General features: G+C 51.3%; 1 protein-coding gene across 1 annotated transcript; it reads right to left on the reverse strand.

The window, feature by feature from the left end:
* Window positions 1-430: 430 nt before the first annotated feature.
* LOC136456836 (BEL1-like homeodomain protein 9) lies at window positions 431-5,391 on the reverse strand. Its single transcript, XM_066456825.1, has 4 exons — window positions 4,088-5,391; window positions 2,869-3,248; window positions 1,575-1,635; window positions 431-1,425 (listed from the first exon to the last, which is right to left on the reverse strand). The coding sequence occupies exons 1-4, from the start codon at window positions 4,808-4,810 to the stop codon at window positions 826-828; spliced, it is 1,764 nt and encodes a 587-aa protein (XP_066312922.1). The 5' UTR covers window positions 4,811-5,391; the 3' UTR covers window positions 431-825.
* Between the last annotated feature and the right edge of the window lie 8,768 nt (window positions 5,392-14,159).

Raw genomic sequence — 14,159 nt, forward strand, 5'->3', positions numbered from 1 at the left:
GGGTATTAAAAGGAATCTTGCTATGACACATGACAGGCAGCATGGTTGCTTTGTCCAAGACCAAGACAAAGCAGGATCCATCAGATCTTTGCCATTTGAGGTGCTGTTAGTTGCAATAATTTAACCCATAGATCAGGAGGCAAACCAATCATCAGCTGACAGACCCAACATAGTTTGTTAACGTCACAGACCGGGCTACTAAACGTTAACAAGTGAGCAAATCATACTTTTGTCCAAGCTTTAGGAGGCTACCCCATACAAGGATACAAGATGCACCCAAATGTCTGCGTGCTTACTAGTTTAATATACACAAAAGGCTACCAAATCAAAAGCTGAAACACCAAAGGCCAGTTGGTCATGTTCTACGGCTACGGGGACAAGTAAAAGCTTCAGCATAGTACTACAGTAGCAGCATCCCCACTTTTGATCATAAATAAACAGGAGCTACCAGAATGTTTTTTCCTTGGGAATATATGTATTTAGCAACACTTTGACTTCACTGTGCTTAAGGAGACAATATAATCTTACTTAGGAGTAAATCTCCAATCAGACCAAACAAGTGTGAACTCGGGAAGGTAACCTGATCTCTATTAGCCTAGGAAGTCAAATAGCATTTGACAGCACATCTGGACTCGCCAATTCAGCAATGTTTTTTTCTCCATTCTCCAAAGAAATTGATTCAAACTGATCAAGCCAAAGCCACCAAGTGATACACTTATATACCATTCTAACATACTAGTAGCGGTACAAATACATGCTTGTGCACCATCAGCAAGCTGAGCTCAGCTCAGCTGACCATAAGCAACAATGGCAGCAGCAGCCTTCTCAGCCAACAAAATCATGAACCAAATGGCCACCGATCTCCTTGCCGAAATGCCGGTCCTGGTTTCCGAAAGAGCCCATCATGTAGGGGTCGCTGACCTCCTCCAGCCCAAAACGGTGAGCAAGGTTGGGAGAGAGGGACGCCAGGAGCGGCTCGGCCATGCAGACTCTGTTATTCTGGTGGAGACCAAGGGTGAGGGAGACGCCACCGGTGCCCGTACCACCAATGCCGCTCATTGGCCCTGCCTGCTGGTGGTGCTGTGATGAAGCGAGGCTGTGGTGTGGCGTCGACAGCCCATTGTATGCAAAGGTTACCTGTCCCTGCTGAATAGAGTGGGACATCTCGGAGAGCTCATCTGCAAAGCCCTGGGACGCAGGGATGTTGTGGTTCCTAGTGATGCTGCTGCTTTGGCCGAGCTGAGAGTCGGAAGGATCAGAGGGCTTTCCACTGCTCTCGGACGAATGCTGGGTTTGGTGATGCAACGCGTGCTGGCCTTTGTCGAGAACAGGGTGTTTGTGCACCTGCCTCATCTCGAGGTTGTGGATTTCTTCCACCATTGGCTTCCAAAGACGAACCCTTGCATTAATAAACCAGTTCGATACCTGGACGAGTGTTACATAGGTCATTAGAAAGTTTCAAAGACAAAATACAAGAGATCCACCAAACCTAGTTGAAACTAGCACACAACAATCACTGTAACAAATAAAACATGAGCACCTTGTCTATACCAAAATAAAACATGGCTATTTACCTGGTTCCGTGTTAAACCCGTCTGTTTAGCAAGCATTTGCTTGTCTCCATCAGTTGGATATCTGGATAATTGAACAATCAAAGTGTGACTGATACAGTATTATTGGAGCTCTTTAAAAGGTAAATTAGTAATCAGTAGTCAACAAAGGTGTACAAAAACAACACGCAATTTGACAATGTACAAGAAACTAAAATGAAACCACCCGAAGATTAGATCATTACATCAAAGACAATCTTTGTGGTCAAGTGCTTCTCATTGCTACATTACTTCCAGGATTGAGCAATGTGATATGTCGAAGCTGACAAAAGGTAGCACTGATTGATATGGGATCTAAACAAAGGACAAAATTGACTAACGGTGGATGGGAAAACTTTTTCGACCATAGGCCAGGAAAGACTGGTAGCAATAATTAAACAACTGACTGAACTCCAGATACTGGCTCTAAAGTGACAAATTATCAGCAATTCAACGTCTAGAGGTTGTACCAATCAATTTGATGTAACGGTTGATACATAATTTCAACTTTTAGATCACACATCATGTGAAACGATTGTACTATGAAAACTAGACTTTATCTGCAGATCAAACTAATAAATCATAGTGTTTAACATAGGTTGGTACTCTATTAATTTGGTTGCAAGTAACCCTCACTTTCAAGTAATGGATGATTGTGCTACCATACCCATCAGAAATAGGGTCGGTTACCAAACTAAAGAACAAGACGCCTTAGGATGCTTCGAAGTCATGAGTACTATCTAACAAAGATTGCAGCAGCGGCCTTTAGATCCACTAAATTGGTCAGTCCAGCATATTTATGTTGCGTACAGCTAAAAATGCAGCTCACGCATAGGTATACAGTCTGACGGTCCATCATGCTACAAACTCCATCGTAATGATTTGGAAGCCATGCATTCTATCACGCAAGTTCAACACAATGATTCGGACAAACAGGAATGCTTGCTGTGGTGTCAGCAAAACATCTAACCCCATACTCTCCATGCATGTATCAAATCACATATCATCGTTTTAGAATGCATCATGGCACCATGTTCAACAAACAGCAACTCATCATGAACGGTCAAGTTTGACAGTTCTCCAATACCCCATCAGCCATTTAAAATAGATATTGAGCTCTAATCCCAACCATCAATAAAACTAGTAATTGGCGAGCAATTGCAAAACTAATCGTCCTTTTAGCCATGATCGTCTTGAAACAAGTGCAGGGTACAGTATGTAATCATGTCCGAATGGCATTTGCATTGAACGAACAGTTAAAACCGGCAAGGCGACTTACGGGTGCAAGAAGTGTTCGAAGAGCCAAGCGCGGAGGACAGACACTGCGCGCTCCGGCAGCCCTCTCTGTGGCCGCCAGATGTGGTGCGGCTGGCCGTGGCCGAAGGCAGCTACGCTGCTAGCTCTCTGGAGGGCGGCTGCGCTGCCGCCAGCAAGCCCGAACATGACGATGTCCTTGCTGAGGCCCTCCTTGCCGGCAGCAGCCTTGGTGGTGTTGCGCAGCTGGCTCAGTATCATGCTCTTCAGGCACTTGAAGTGCTTCGCCATGGCTCTCAGCGCCATCGCCGCGAACGGGGCTGCGTTGCTGAACCCGGCGACGGCCTCGAACGAGTTGATCACCGTCTGAACCTGCTGGTAGTACAGCCGATACCTCTTGCAAACCTAGAAAAAAAAGGTATTCTTAATTATTGGAATCACAACTTAGTCGAGAGGTTGAATCATCTACATTAGACAGCTTTTAAGCAAAGAAGAAACTCTATGCTAGGAAAAGGGAGCAGGGCGCTTTTGTTTGCATGAAGACATGACATCAACAAAGCAGGCCTGCTTCCCAATTATGGAAGCGAGATGCCATTGAAGAACTCTGCAAAAAACCAATCGCCTATTCAGGGTTCCAAAAATGGAAGCTAGACACACTTGTACGTGGAAGCTTGCTGCCCTGCTTGCGGTCGCAGGGGCTACGACGAGCCAAGCCACGACGAATCATCACAGGACATAAGAGGTGACGCCAGTTTTTTTCGTCTCGTGACATTAGAAAGAGAGTTCAAAGCAGTCAACCTCTTTTTACTCCTATAATTTCATGTAGAATACCAGTATACCACGGAGGCAATTCCTACAGCTAGACAGACGATCAAAATAATCATATTTATAGAACGAACACAACTGTTCGATGAACAGTACGAACTGTAAAAACTCACAACCACGTAGTAGCGGTCACAGAGTATAGAGAGAAAAAAAACTTGGAAAAGATGTACCGCGAGTATCAACAGCAGAGGAAATCATCATCAAAAAAGCACATGCAACTACAGTGAACAAAAGCTTGGCCACAACTGCAGTGGCGATGTGACCTGTATAAGCAAGATTCTTCTCCACCCAGAGCGAGCGATAATTGCAATTCCGAAACAAGAGAAGAAAAGATGGACACACCATGGAGGATAGATAGCACGAGAAACCTGCAAGGAGCCAGCCAACACAAGCAAGCAAGGTAGCCAGAGAGAGCTCACCTCTTCCATCATGGAGATGAGCCTAGTCTTCTTCCACTGCTGCTCGGCGCCGGAGATTGGCCCAGCATCCGAGGCGGCGCGGTCGGCGCCGTTCATGTCGTGATCGATGGCTTCCATCGGATCAGCGTCGAGCAGGCCCTCGTCGGAGGTGCTGCGGTCCACGTGCGAGGCGGCGCCCCCGACGTCGCAGATCTCCTCGAGCAGCTTCTCCGCAGGGACGAGGAAACGGGAGCGCCCCAGCACGGCCGCGTAGCCAGTGAAGGGCCCGAAGGGCGACGAGGGCGCGGCGTGCGCCCTCCTCGGCTGTGGGGGCGCGGGCGGCGGGTTCGAGGACGAGGACGAGAGCGAGAGCGCGAAGTTCTGCGTCGGGATCTGCGACGACAGCGGCGGGGCGAGGCCGTGCGCCACGACGAGCTGCGCCTGCGCCAGCGTGGGGCTGTGCGGGGAGTAGGACGACGTGGAGGACGCGTAGGAGTAGAACGCCGGTGGCGGCCAGGCCACCCCGGCGTGCTGCTGCGGGGCGGAAGCGGAGGCGTGTGGCGGCGAGTCGTCCGCGGGGAACCGCAGCTTCTCGCGGCGGCTGTGCTGCGGCACGTGGTAGAGCTGCTGCGCGGCGACGTGCTGTGCATGGTGGTGCAGCATGAAGTCGCCGTGGCCGTGGCAGTGGGGCTCGGCGCCGCTCCCGGCACCACCGGCGCCGTACCCGCCCGCGGCGGACGACATGGCGAGCGCGCGCGGCCTCCTACTCCTCTTCCCCCGCCTCGGGGGTCGCGCGCGCTAGCAGCTACGCGATCGGGAGCACCTGGTCCCTGGAGAGAGCGCGAGGAGGCGTGGACGTGGGCTGAGTGGACGAAGGCAGTAGAGCTGCTACTAGAGGGGAAACGGCTCCGCACTTTCCGAGCGGCGGTCCTGCCTGCGCTCTGCTGCTGCCTCTGCCCTGCCCTGGCCTGCCGCCGCTGTAGCCTTCTCGCCTCCTCCCCCGCCTTTTTATTCCGCCCCCCTTTTCATCCTCTCGTCCCTGCTTTGCCCCGGCCCGTCCCTCCCGGACTCGACTGCTGGCTGCTGCCGCTGTCGTTGGGTTCTGGGTGCCTTTCTTTCGGCAAAGCCGAGACCGGGGAACTGAACTCTGAACTCGACCCTGAAGAGGCCGCGGGCGGAGGTGAAAAAGAAGAGGCTAGCTAGCTGCGGCCTGTGCCCGCTGGAGGGGTAGGGCGATGGTGAGGAGGCCGCCGTGAAAGCGAAAGGAGAAAGGGCAGAGAGACCAAACCAGGACCAGGTGAAGGGCGTGAGATGCGAGCGCGACGGCAGCAGGGGGTGGAGCGGGACGGGTAAAAATAGACAGCGCCCGCCCGCCTCTTGGCGTCGCGTCCAGGAAGCAGGAAGTGGGCGCCCGTGCCAGTGCCAGTGCTAGCGCCAGTACGTGTACGTGCCCCTCTCCGTCCTCCCCGCCTACGGCTGGTTAATCCGTCCGTCTCTTGGCGCGGCCTGCGGGCCGGAGACGGATTTACCGCGGGCCGGCCTGGTTCGAGGAGGCGGAGGGTAGTGCGGTGCCTGGCTGGGGCCTGGGGATGGTACTCGGTTTGACCACTCCGGGGAGCAGGAGTAGAAGACATTCCATGTGCAGCGCCATTAAGTCGCTTAATAAATGTAATGTAATACTCCGGCCTTGTTTAGTTCGCGAAATTTGGATTTTGGGACTACTGTAGCACCTTCGTTTTTATTTGGCAAATAGTGTCCAAACATTGACTAATTAGGCTTAAAACGTTCGTCTCGCAATTTCCCACCAAACTGTGCAATTAGTTTTTCTTTTCGTCTACATTTAATGCTCCATGCACGGCCGCAAACATTCGATGTGACAGGTACTGTAGCAACTTTTTGGATTTTGGGGTGGAACTAAACCAGGCCTCCGTATGTAGTACTAGTAGAACGAACTGGCCTCCACAGTGCCATCCATTCCCAGCCCCAGCCACTGCCGCTGCACGACCGCTTCTGCTGCGTGCTCCTCAATGCTCAAAATCAATGCGCCCGTGCGCCACACATCGCTGCGGAGGAGTACCACTAAACAGGACAGTAATTCTAAAAAATAGTAGAATGCTTTGGCTTTGCAGGGCTATCAGTTTTCACCAAACCCAACGCGGATCAACCAAACTGTTCCCTTTGGCTGCTTGCGTGCGAGTCGTAGTACAGACGGGGTGCGCTTTCCCCAGCCAGCCAGCCTGCCTGCTGCGGCGGTGCCTAGCCAGCTTTTCTCTTGTTCTTGCCTTGCCTTCCCCCCTCCCTTGACGCGAGCTGCCATCAGTAGCAGGAGCGGGCACTGTAGCAGGGGTAGGAGAGGGAAGCAGCAACTCATACGCGCGCTTCAATGCGCTGCCTGCCCTCCCAACCAAACCAAACACGCCCATTGGGCAGAGGGCCCACGGGTCACTCATAATTGGGCCCGCGAACAAGCAATCAACCCCTCCTGGGCCCCGCCTGGGACAAGACCGAACATAGCACTGCCTCCTGGCCCGCGGTCCAGTCGCCCTCCCTCCGCGTCCCCCGCCCTACTCTACAACTACAAGGGCGAGACGCCGACCGGCGGGGCCCTGCCAACCGGTCCCGGGATACGGGGGCTCTGGATCTCTCTGCCGTTCCAGGCGATCCACCGCAGCCATAGACCGTGTAGACGACGACGTCAGCTGCGACGCGTCGCTCAGGGATAGGAATATCCGGCGTGATTAGGGCGCCGCTGCGTAATGGCGCAGGGTTTGGAGTGACGAGGGCGTGATGCGCATGCGCTGCTGTGCCAGTGCGGCAGGGCAGGGCTATGCTAGGCCTGGGAATATATGATGACGTGGATGTTCCTCTTGCTCATTAAGGCCTTGTTTAGTTCCACCCAAAATCCAAAAAGTTGCTACAGTACCTGTCACATCGAATGTTTGCGGTCCGTGTATGGAGCATTAAATGTAGACGAAAAGAAAAACTAATTGCACAGTTTGGTGGGAAATTGCGAGACGAACGTTTTAAGCCTAATTAGTCAATGTTTGGACACTATTTGCCAAATAAAAACGAAGGTGCTACAGTAGTCCCAAAATCCAAATTTCGCGAACTAAACGAGGCTTAACTTCACATCCACTGATCCACCCGTCCGTCCGTTCCGTATGATGCAGAGGCCACAGGCCAGAGGGTGATGGGAGTGCAGGACCACGGTACTGACTGACTGAAGGAACCACTCCTCCGGGCCGGGCCGGGGGTTATGCTTTCGTTGCTACTGTAGGGAATACCGGGCCGGGCCAGGTGTAGACTAGACTGGATAGCTAGTATAGCACCTGCGTGATAAACAGGTGAAAGTGGGAATACCGGGCGCACAGTGAGCCTTTGGCGCGGGGCCCGCCCGGCAGTGTCGCTTTAGGGCACTGTGCAATCTTTCGTGTGAGCACATGCACAGGTAAAAGTAAAGTTGTGCTGCCGCAACAGTACGTACTACTAGACTCGCACGTTTTCGCTGGCTGCCGCTGCTGTCACGTGGGGAGCGAGAGGTGAGCGAGGTGAAAGTTCAGATGCCGAGGTGAAACTCGAGCTCTTTGGGCCCTGTTTAGGTGCACCCCAAAACGCCAAATTTTTCAAAATTTTCCGTCACAACGAATCTTTGGACGCATGCATGAAGCATTAAATATAAATAAAAAATAAAACTAATTACACAGTTTAGACGAAATCCACGAGACGAATCTTTTAAGCCTAATTAGACTATGATTGGACACTATTTGTCAAATAACAATGAAAATGCTACCGTAGCATTTCGCCAAAAAATTCGGCATCCAAACGGTGCCTTGGTTTTGGCACAATGTACACTCGCTACGGCTGATAAGCGACCGACGCTGTTTGGTCGTGAGAGAAAAATCACTGTACGATAAATGATAAGTAGTTCAAGTCAATAGGGCGCAAATCTGTGAAACCACGTTGTAGTCTTCTCTCTCTCTCCATCATCTAATAAACTCGAGGTAGTTTTATTAATATATATATTTTTAGATTAATACACTAGAGTGTAACCGTGTAAAAAAAGTCCTATATTCATACACAAGATTTATAAATTAGGAGATTATAATAAAAAATACAATATTAGATTTTATAATGATTTAACAGATTAAATTAAATCAAAGAGTCTGTATCTAACCGTGTAAAGAAAGAAGGATGAAAGACTTTTAAGACAAAAAAGATTAGTCTCGATGATAGTTATGTTGAGTCCATGCAAATGGATATAGTTAAAGAAAATGTATAGAGGCCAGCTATAGTCAAATAAAGTATTTTTTTTCTTTCAAGCAGAAGAATTTAATGGTTGTAATGAAAATGGGTCCCGTGCTATTTGCGTAGATCATTTTGCTAGTTGTAAAAGCCGTCTAAAGTTGAGGAAATGCATGAAAAAGTTCACACTCCACATCTCAGTACAACTATTGAGGGTTGCGTCGTATGTACAGGGTGGCGGCATCCGTATGTGCACGCACCCGCGGTCCTGGCTGTCTTCACTCTTCAGGTGCTGCTGCGGTAGAAATATCCGGACCACGAGCCTGCAGCCAGGTGTTGCCACCATCATATCATTGCTGTATTTTTGCTTGCCGTCACGGCGTGTAGTGCATCGGAAACCGCTCACGGGCGAGCGAGAGACGCCGAGGCCGAGCAAAGGCAAAGCATGCATGGAGGCACTGCTGATCTTCTGCAGCGCCCCGCTGTTGCGCGCACCGATCGATATCACAGTGGTCATTCACGGCCAGCTGACCAGATGCGCCTCGCCTTTGTTTTCTTGCCCCGCACAGCACCAGAAGTCCAGAGTGCAGCAGAGGCGATGGATGAGTGGTGGACGGACCGATTGACGGAGCCATGGCGGAGGAGGAAGGGAGCCACAGCCCACAGGCCGGCCAGGGGCCGTGTCAGGCTCCTCCTGTTCCGCCTGCCACCGCTGGGCAAAGGCTCGCACGGACACATGCGTGTCTTACGCCTGCCACTGCATGCATGGGATACATCTCCATGGACGCTAGCGACCTGCGCGGCCTGCGACGTGATCTTTTGCTTCGTGAGCCCGAGCCGCAGGCCGAGATCACGGAGAGAGAAAGCGAAAAGGGCGGCCAGCGGCCCAGCGCGCATCAGTGCGTCGTGCATGGATCGCTTGCTGCTTGCAGGCAGGGCAGCAGGCAGGCCACCCCGGCGTTCGCGTTCCATCGCGCCAAAGCCGTCGCGAGCTTCGAGGAAAGCATGCATTGCTGCCTGCGGCCGGAGTCTTATCCGGACGCCATCGATCAGGTGTCCCCGTCTCCTCTATGGGCGACGCTGTGTGCTCGCGTCTGCCTCGCCTCGCCGGATGCAAGCAAGCTGCCGCGGTGCCGCCCGGGCGCGAGTACGCACCGCACGTCCGCCCCGGCGCCGTGCGATACTAGCGCGATGGGCAGGGACTTCAGGGTTGAGCTGCATTGCAATCATGCAGGCACACGGCACGGCAAGGTCGCACATGCGTGCGATGGGCGGGGTGGTCTAGGAACCGTGGACAGCCAAGCTACAGGGCTATGCGAAGAAGGGACCCTACCGCTACTGTATGGAACGTGCATGCACAGAGATCACTACATGCATGTCAAGCGGAAAGGCAGCTTCATTGCGCGGTATGGGCGCGCTAGCTACTCCATGTTTCCACAGGGGCGTCCTCACGCTCCAATGATTTGAAGATAGGCGGTAGTAGTATCGGTTGACTACTTTGTATGAAATGTAAAATTGTCGAGGAAGGACGGCTAGAAATCTTTCTTGGCCACGCGATATGCGAGGAACTGCAAGGGATTGCAACACATTGTCAGCAAGTATGAATAACCGGGTGTTTAGTTCCACCAAAATCCAAACTTTGACACTATGTAAAAAGAAGATTCCCCGTCATATCAAACTTACGGTACATGTATAGAGTACTAAATGTTGACGAAATCAAAAACTAATTGCACAGTTTGGTTGTACTTTGCGAGACGAACGTTTTGAGCCTAATTAGTCAACGATTGGACAATTATTACCAAATACAAACGGAATACTACAGTGCGCTACAGTGTGCTACAGCAAATTTGCCACCACCGATTCGGGCAAACTAAACGAGGGCCAAGTGAAGAACGAACCCAACCGACGACTACCACACGCACCTCGCGTCGATAGAAATGTCACCTACCATTAAAAGAACAATACCGTAAAATCCTGTAATATTCGCTCACGAGTCACTTGTGAACTAATTTAATCACACAATATTTAACGGGTTGGCTCTATGTACAATAGTTTAGGTATGCTCAATTCACTATACCACAGTCATTCTGTAATGACTTCAAATCGGTAGCTATAAGTCGTTACAGTGACCGATCATCGGTCGCTATAACTTTATAGCGACCGATATATAAGTCGCTGTAAGTGGCGTCGCTATAAATCTATAGTGACCGACAGGGTTTATAGCGACCGATCGTTGGATGCAAATATTTATAGAGACCGATGATCTGTTATATGTTTTAGCAACCAATGGTTTGAGGATATCAAATTTTTTAGCAACCAATAATCAGTTGCTATGAACTATCACAACTATGTATAATATTATTAATTTCATATTAACCAGATTTTAAACCTAATAAACTTAGCTGCCCACAACACTCATCAAGCACATTATCTGATAAAGGTATCTCTCAAGTCTTCATTTAAGCCAACATTTAGCAATACATCAAGTTCTATCGTCTGGATCCATGACAGGTCATTATTACAAAAGGAAAAACACACATACAACCTAGCTAGGTCAAATGACAGGCACAAGTCATATGTTTGCTTGCACAATCTAACTAGATTCACTATAAAATGCCTCATCTCCGTTAAAAGCAAAATGTCATCTATTGGCTTTCTGGTGACAGCATCATATACACCTCCAAGGCCTCCCTCAACCTAAAACATCAAGAAGGTAAGGACATACAGTAGTAACTGAAATATATAGACAATGAGACTGATGTTACTACTGCATATTATATTCATAGAAGGACAGGAATCTTTAGATAATGACATTACTTCACACTCTTACATTGTCATGAAAAGGTAAGATCAACTGTCAATAGGCATATCCATCGACAAGAGAACAACTGAAGATTTAAATGTGCACTCACTCCACCAATCAGTTAGCACACGCACTTTGCGATGTGGTTGCAAGAGAAAAGTTCAATGATGGCGCACCCGTGCTGAAATGAAACAAGTTCTATACCCTATACTATGTACTCCCTATTCGTGATTTTGTACCCAGTTAGCTGTCAAGCAAGACTACAAGAACAAGTACAAAATTCAACGCGCAACAAGTAATTCTGGGCGCAAATTGTGCACAGTCGCAGTCGACATGATAATGCAACCTATAACTGACAAACCCAGACCAAGGAAGTACAGCAACTGAAGCAGCAGCCAAGCAATTTGAAGCAAGGACAAGAAAGCTAGACAAGACAGCCCATCTACTCTGACTTGAGTGACGCTCGCAAGAATAGCCAGAATCACTAAAACAACAAGGAACCGTGTGACTGGTCCTACTCTTGATCCTACCATTGCAATTCTTCCAGCAGTGACAAGTTCACATGTGTCAAGTTCATAAACCCGGGGTCCCTCGGAGATCGGCTTCTACGTCAAAGCTCGGCCCAAGAGTCTAAAAACAACAGGGCAAAGGGGCGGTCCAGCAACCGACCGGAAGGCCAGGCCCAAGAAGAGCAATGCCCGCTTGTCAGCTACTTCGGCCCACCTATTCGACCGGAGCGCTTGATTCGGGCTTCAGCCGCCTCCGGACGGCCTCTCCGACCAGAAGGCCTGCCCTGAGCCCTACTTCTGACTCCGACCTCGCGTCCCTCCGACCGGGGCTTGTAGGAACCCTACTCACCGCTCTTCTCCGACCGGCACACTCAGGGCCGACTGGAGCCATCCGTTTGGGGACGCCCATTCGGTAGGAACCAGAGGACGTGCGGAGAAAGACAAGGCAAGGCTCACAAGTCAAAACCACTGTACCAAGCACCATACCCTGCACGGAACAGTACTCTGCAGCCATCCTGACACAAACAGTATTGTAGGCGGCGACATCTCCCTCTACAGTATTGTAGGGGCCGCTAAAACTTCCATACGGTAAGCCCCCCCCCCACGTGTCTCTGGACATCGATAGCGGTATGGGCACCAGGATTTACCGTACCGAGTGAACATAGCGAGACTCCTCACATGGCTCTAGGCATTAAACAATGTTTGCAGGTACCGACGTCCACCATCCGTGAAAAAGGCAGCACGACCTCCCATGTGCATCTGACATTCTATAGCGACAGCAACAGTGTTGTAGGCGCCTACCACTATCTTGTACCCACCGATGTGGTCAACAAGGCTCGGTAAGGCGTGGGCAACAAGGCTCGGCAGCATACGTGCCCTCACCCTGTCACTTGTAAAGCCATCCCCTTCATCTATAAAAGGGGGTGCGCTTCCTACAACAAAACAGACCGATCGATCCTAGCTTAGTTCCTTTAGATTCATCAGTCCAATAGATTGAACACTTAGCTCATAGCGAAGTTCTTGTCACTCTCGGCCCTTCCGGTTGGAGCCGACCGGACCTCTTGTACACCCCATCTTTCTCCCTCTCGTTTGTAACCCCACTGCAAACTTCGAGCACCTAGGCTCAGGAATAAAGTCATCGACCGACCCTGACTGTACGTAGGGCACGTTGCCTGAACTAGTATAAATCATGTGTCATTGAGTGCTAGGCCACCTCCGATCACAATGTACATCAAAACTATAAATATTCACTAGTTGGACACTTTATGCACCGACAGTTGGCGCTGTCCGTGGGGAGGATGCTGTACGTTCAACACTTTTTTGGTCATCGGATGGCCCATACTTCTGCCACCCCCACCGTGGCGGGCTTGGGCGATACGATTCGCTTCGGCTCGTTGGAGTTCCCCGCACTCTCGCCCGCCGGGATGCGGGTTCCACCCGTTTTCGAGCCATCCCAGGCCTTCCTCTTCGGAAGCCTGGATATCGTCGCCGACCGGCTCGGCGTACTCCACCTCCGTGAGGAGACTCGTGACCCAGCACCTATCGGAGAGACGTCCTCCATCGACTCCGAGACGTGCGACTTCAACGGCGCGGCATCTGCGCTTCATTTCAAGCAAACTCTCTGCTTAAACCCTACTATGAGTAATATACATACTGTTATTCACTTACTACGTTCTATCCTCCGCCAAATACCCAGCGGAACCTCGTTGTCCCCAACGCAACCGCCGTACGACCGGTTCCCCTATGGTCTCGCGTCTTCCGCGGACGCATACGCCCGGGGACTCCAAAAGTTGCTGGTGCCGCACCCTCTCACGTCTGAGTTCATGGGGATGGCGAGCTATGCTCCCACCAGTTTCCTCGACATCATGGATGACGACGTCAGGAGTGATGGCTCCAACATCGGCGACGTGGCGCCTAGCCACCGTTCGTCCCGGAGGTACGCTGTGGCGGACGCTCTGGAACAGCCGCTAGGGGTAACGAAGTCCTTCTGGACCCACGCCCCTCTGGGTCCTCATGCGGAGACCCCCGAGCTCACATGTGAGCACGGGGAGGATATGCGATGATAGTGGCTGCATCGGCCACCGACTGCACCAACACGCTCAGCGCACCACACTGCGCCATGTGCGCATAGACCGGTGAACGGCGCTCGGGGTCACGCCCGTCAGCCCCAGCGCAACATCCCGGTTAGGGGGACCGATCCCTCACAGTTCGCTCGGGCCAGTCAGAACATTGCCGCCGAGGCAATGCTCCTGCGCGACCTATCCGAGCTGAACGACCCTCGCGAACAGGCGATCCACCAGAACCTCCGAGCACTGCTGGAGACTGCCGTCGTTCAACAAGCGGAGTGCTCCATATCACGACGCTGACTCGCAACCTCGCTCCCCATCTGGGGAACAGGGACGCAGCAGATGGGGCACTACACCCTATCACCGCAACAACCACAGAGTGCGGCACAAGAAGCCGCAATGGCACCTCACCTCGACTTGACAACCGCTCTGTGCCAACCACCTATCCACGCGTGGCTCGGGCTGAACCGAGA

This window comes from Miscanthus floridulus, chromosome 6, assembly GCF_019320115.1.
Source record: "Miscanthus floridulus cultivar M001 chromosome 6, ASM1932011v1, whole genome shotgun sequence".
Classification (NCBI taxonomy): Eukaryota; Viridiplantae; Streptophyta; class Magnoliopsida; order Poales; family Poaceae; genus Miscanthus; species Miscanthus floridulus.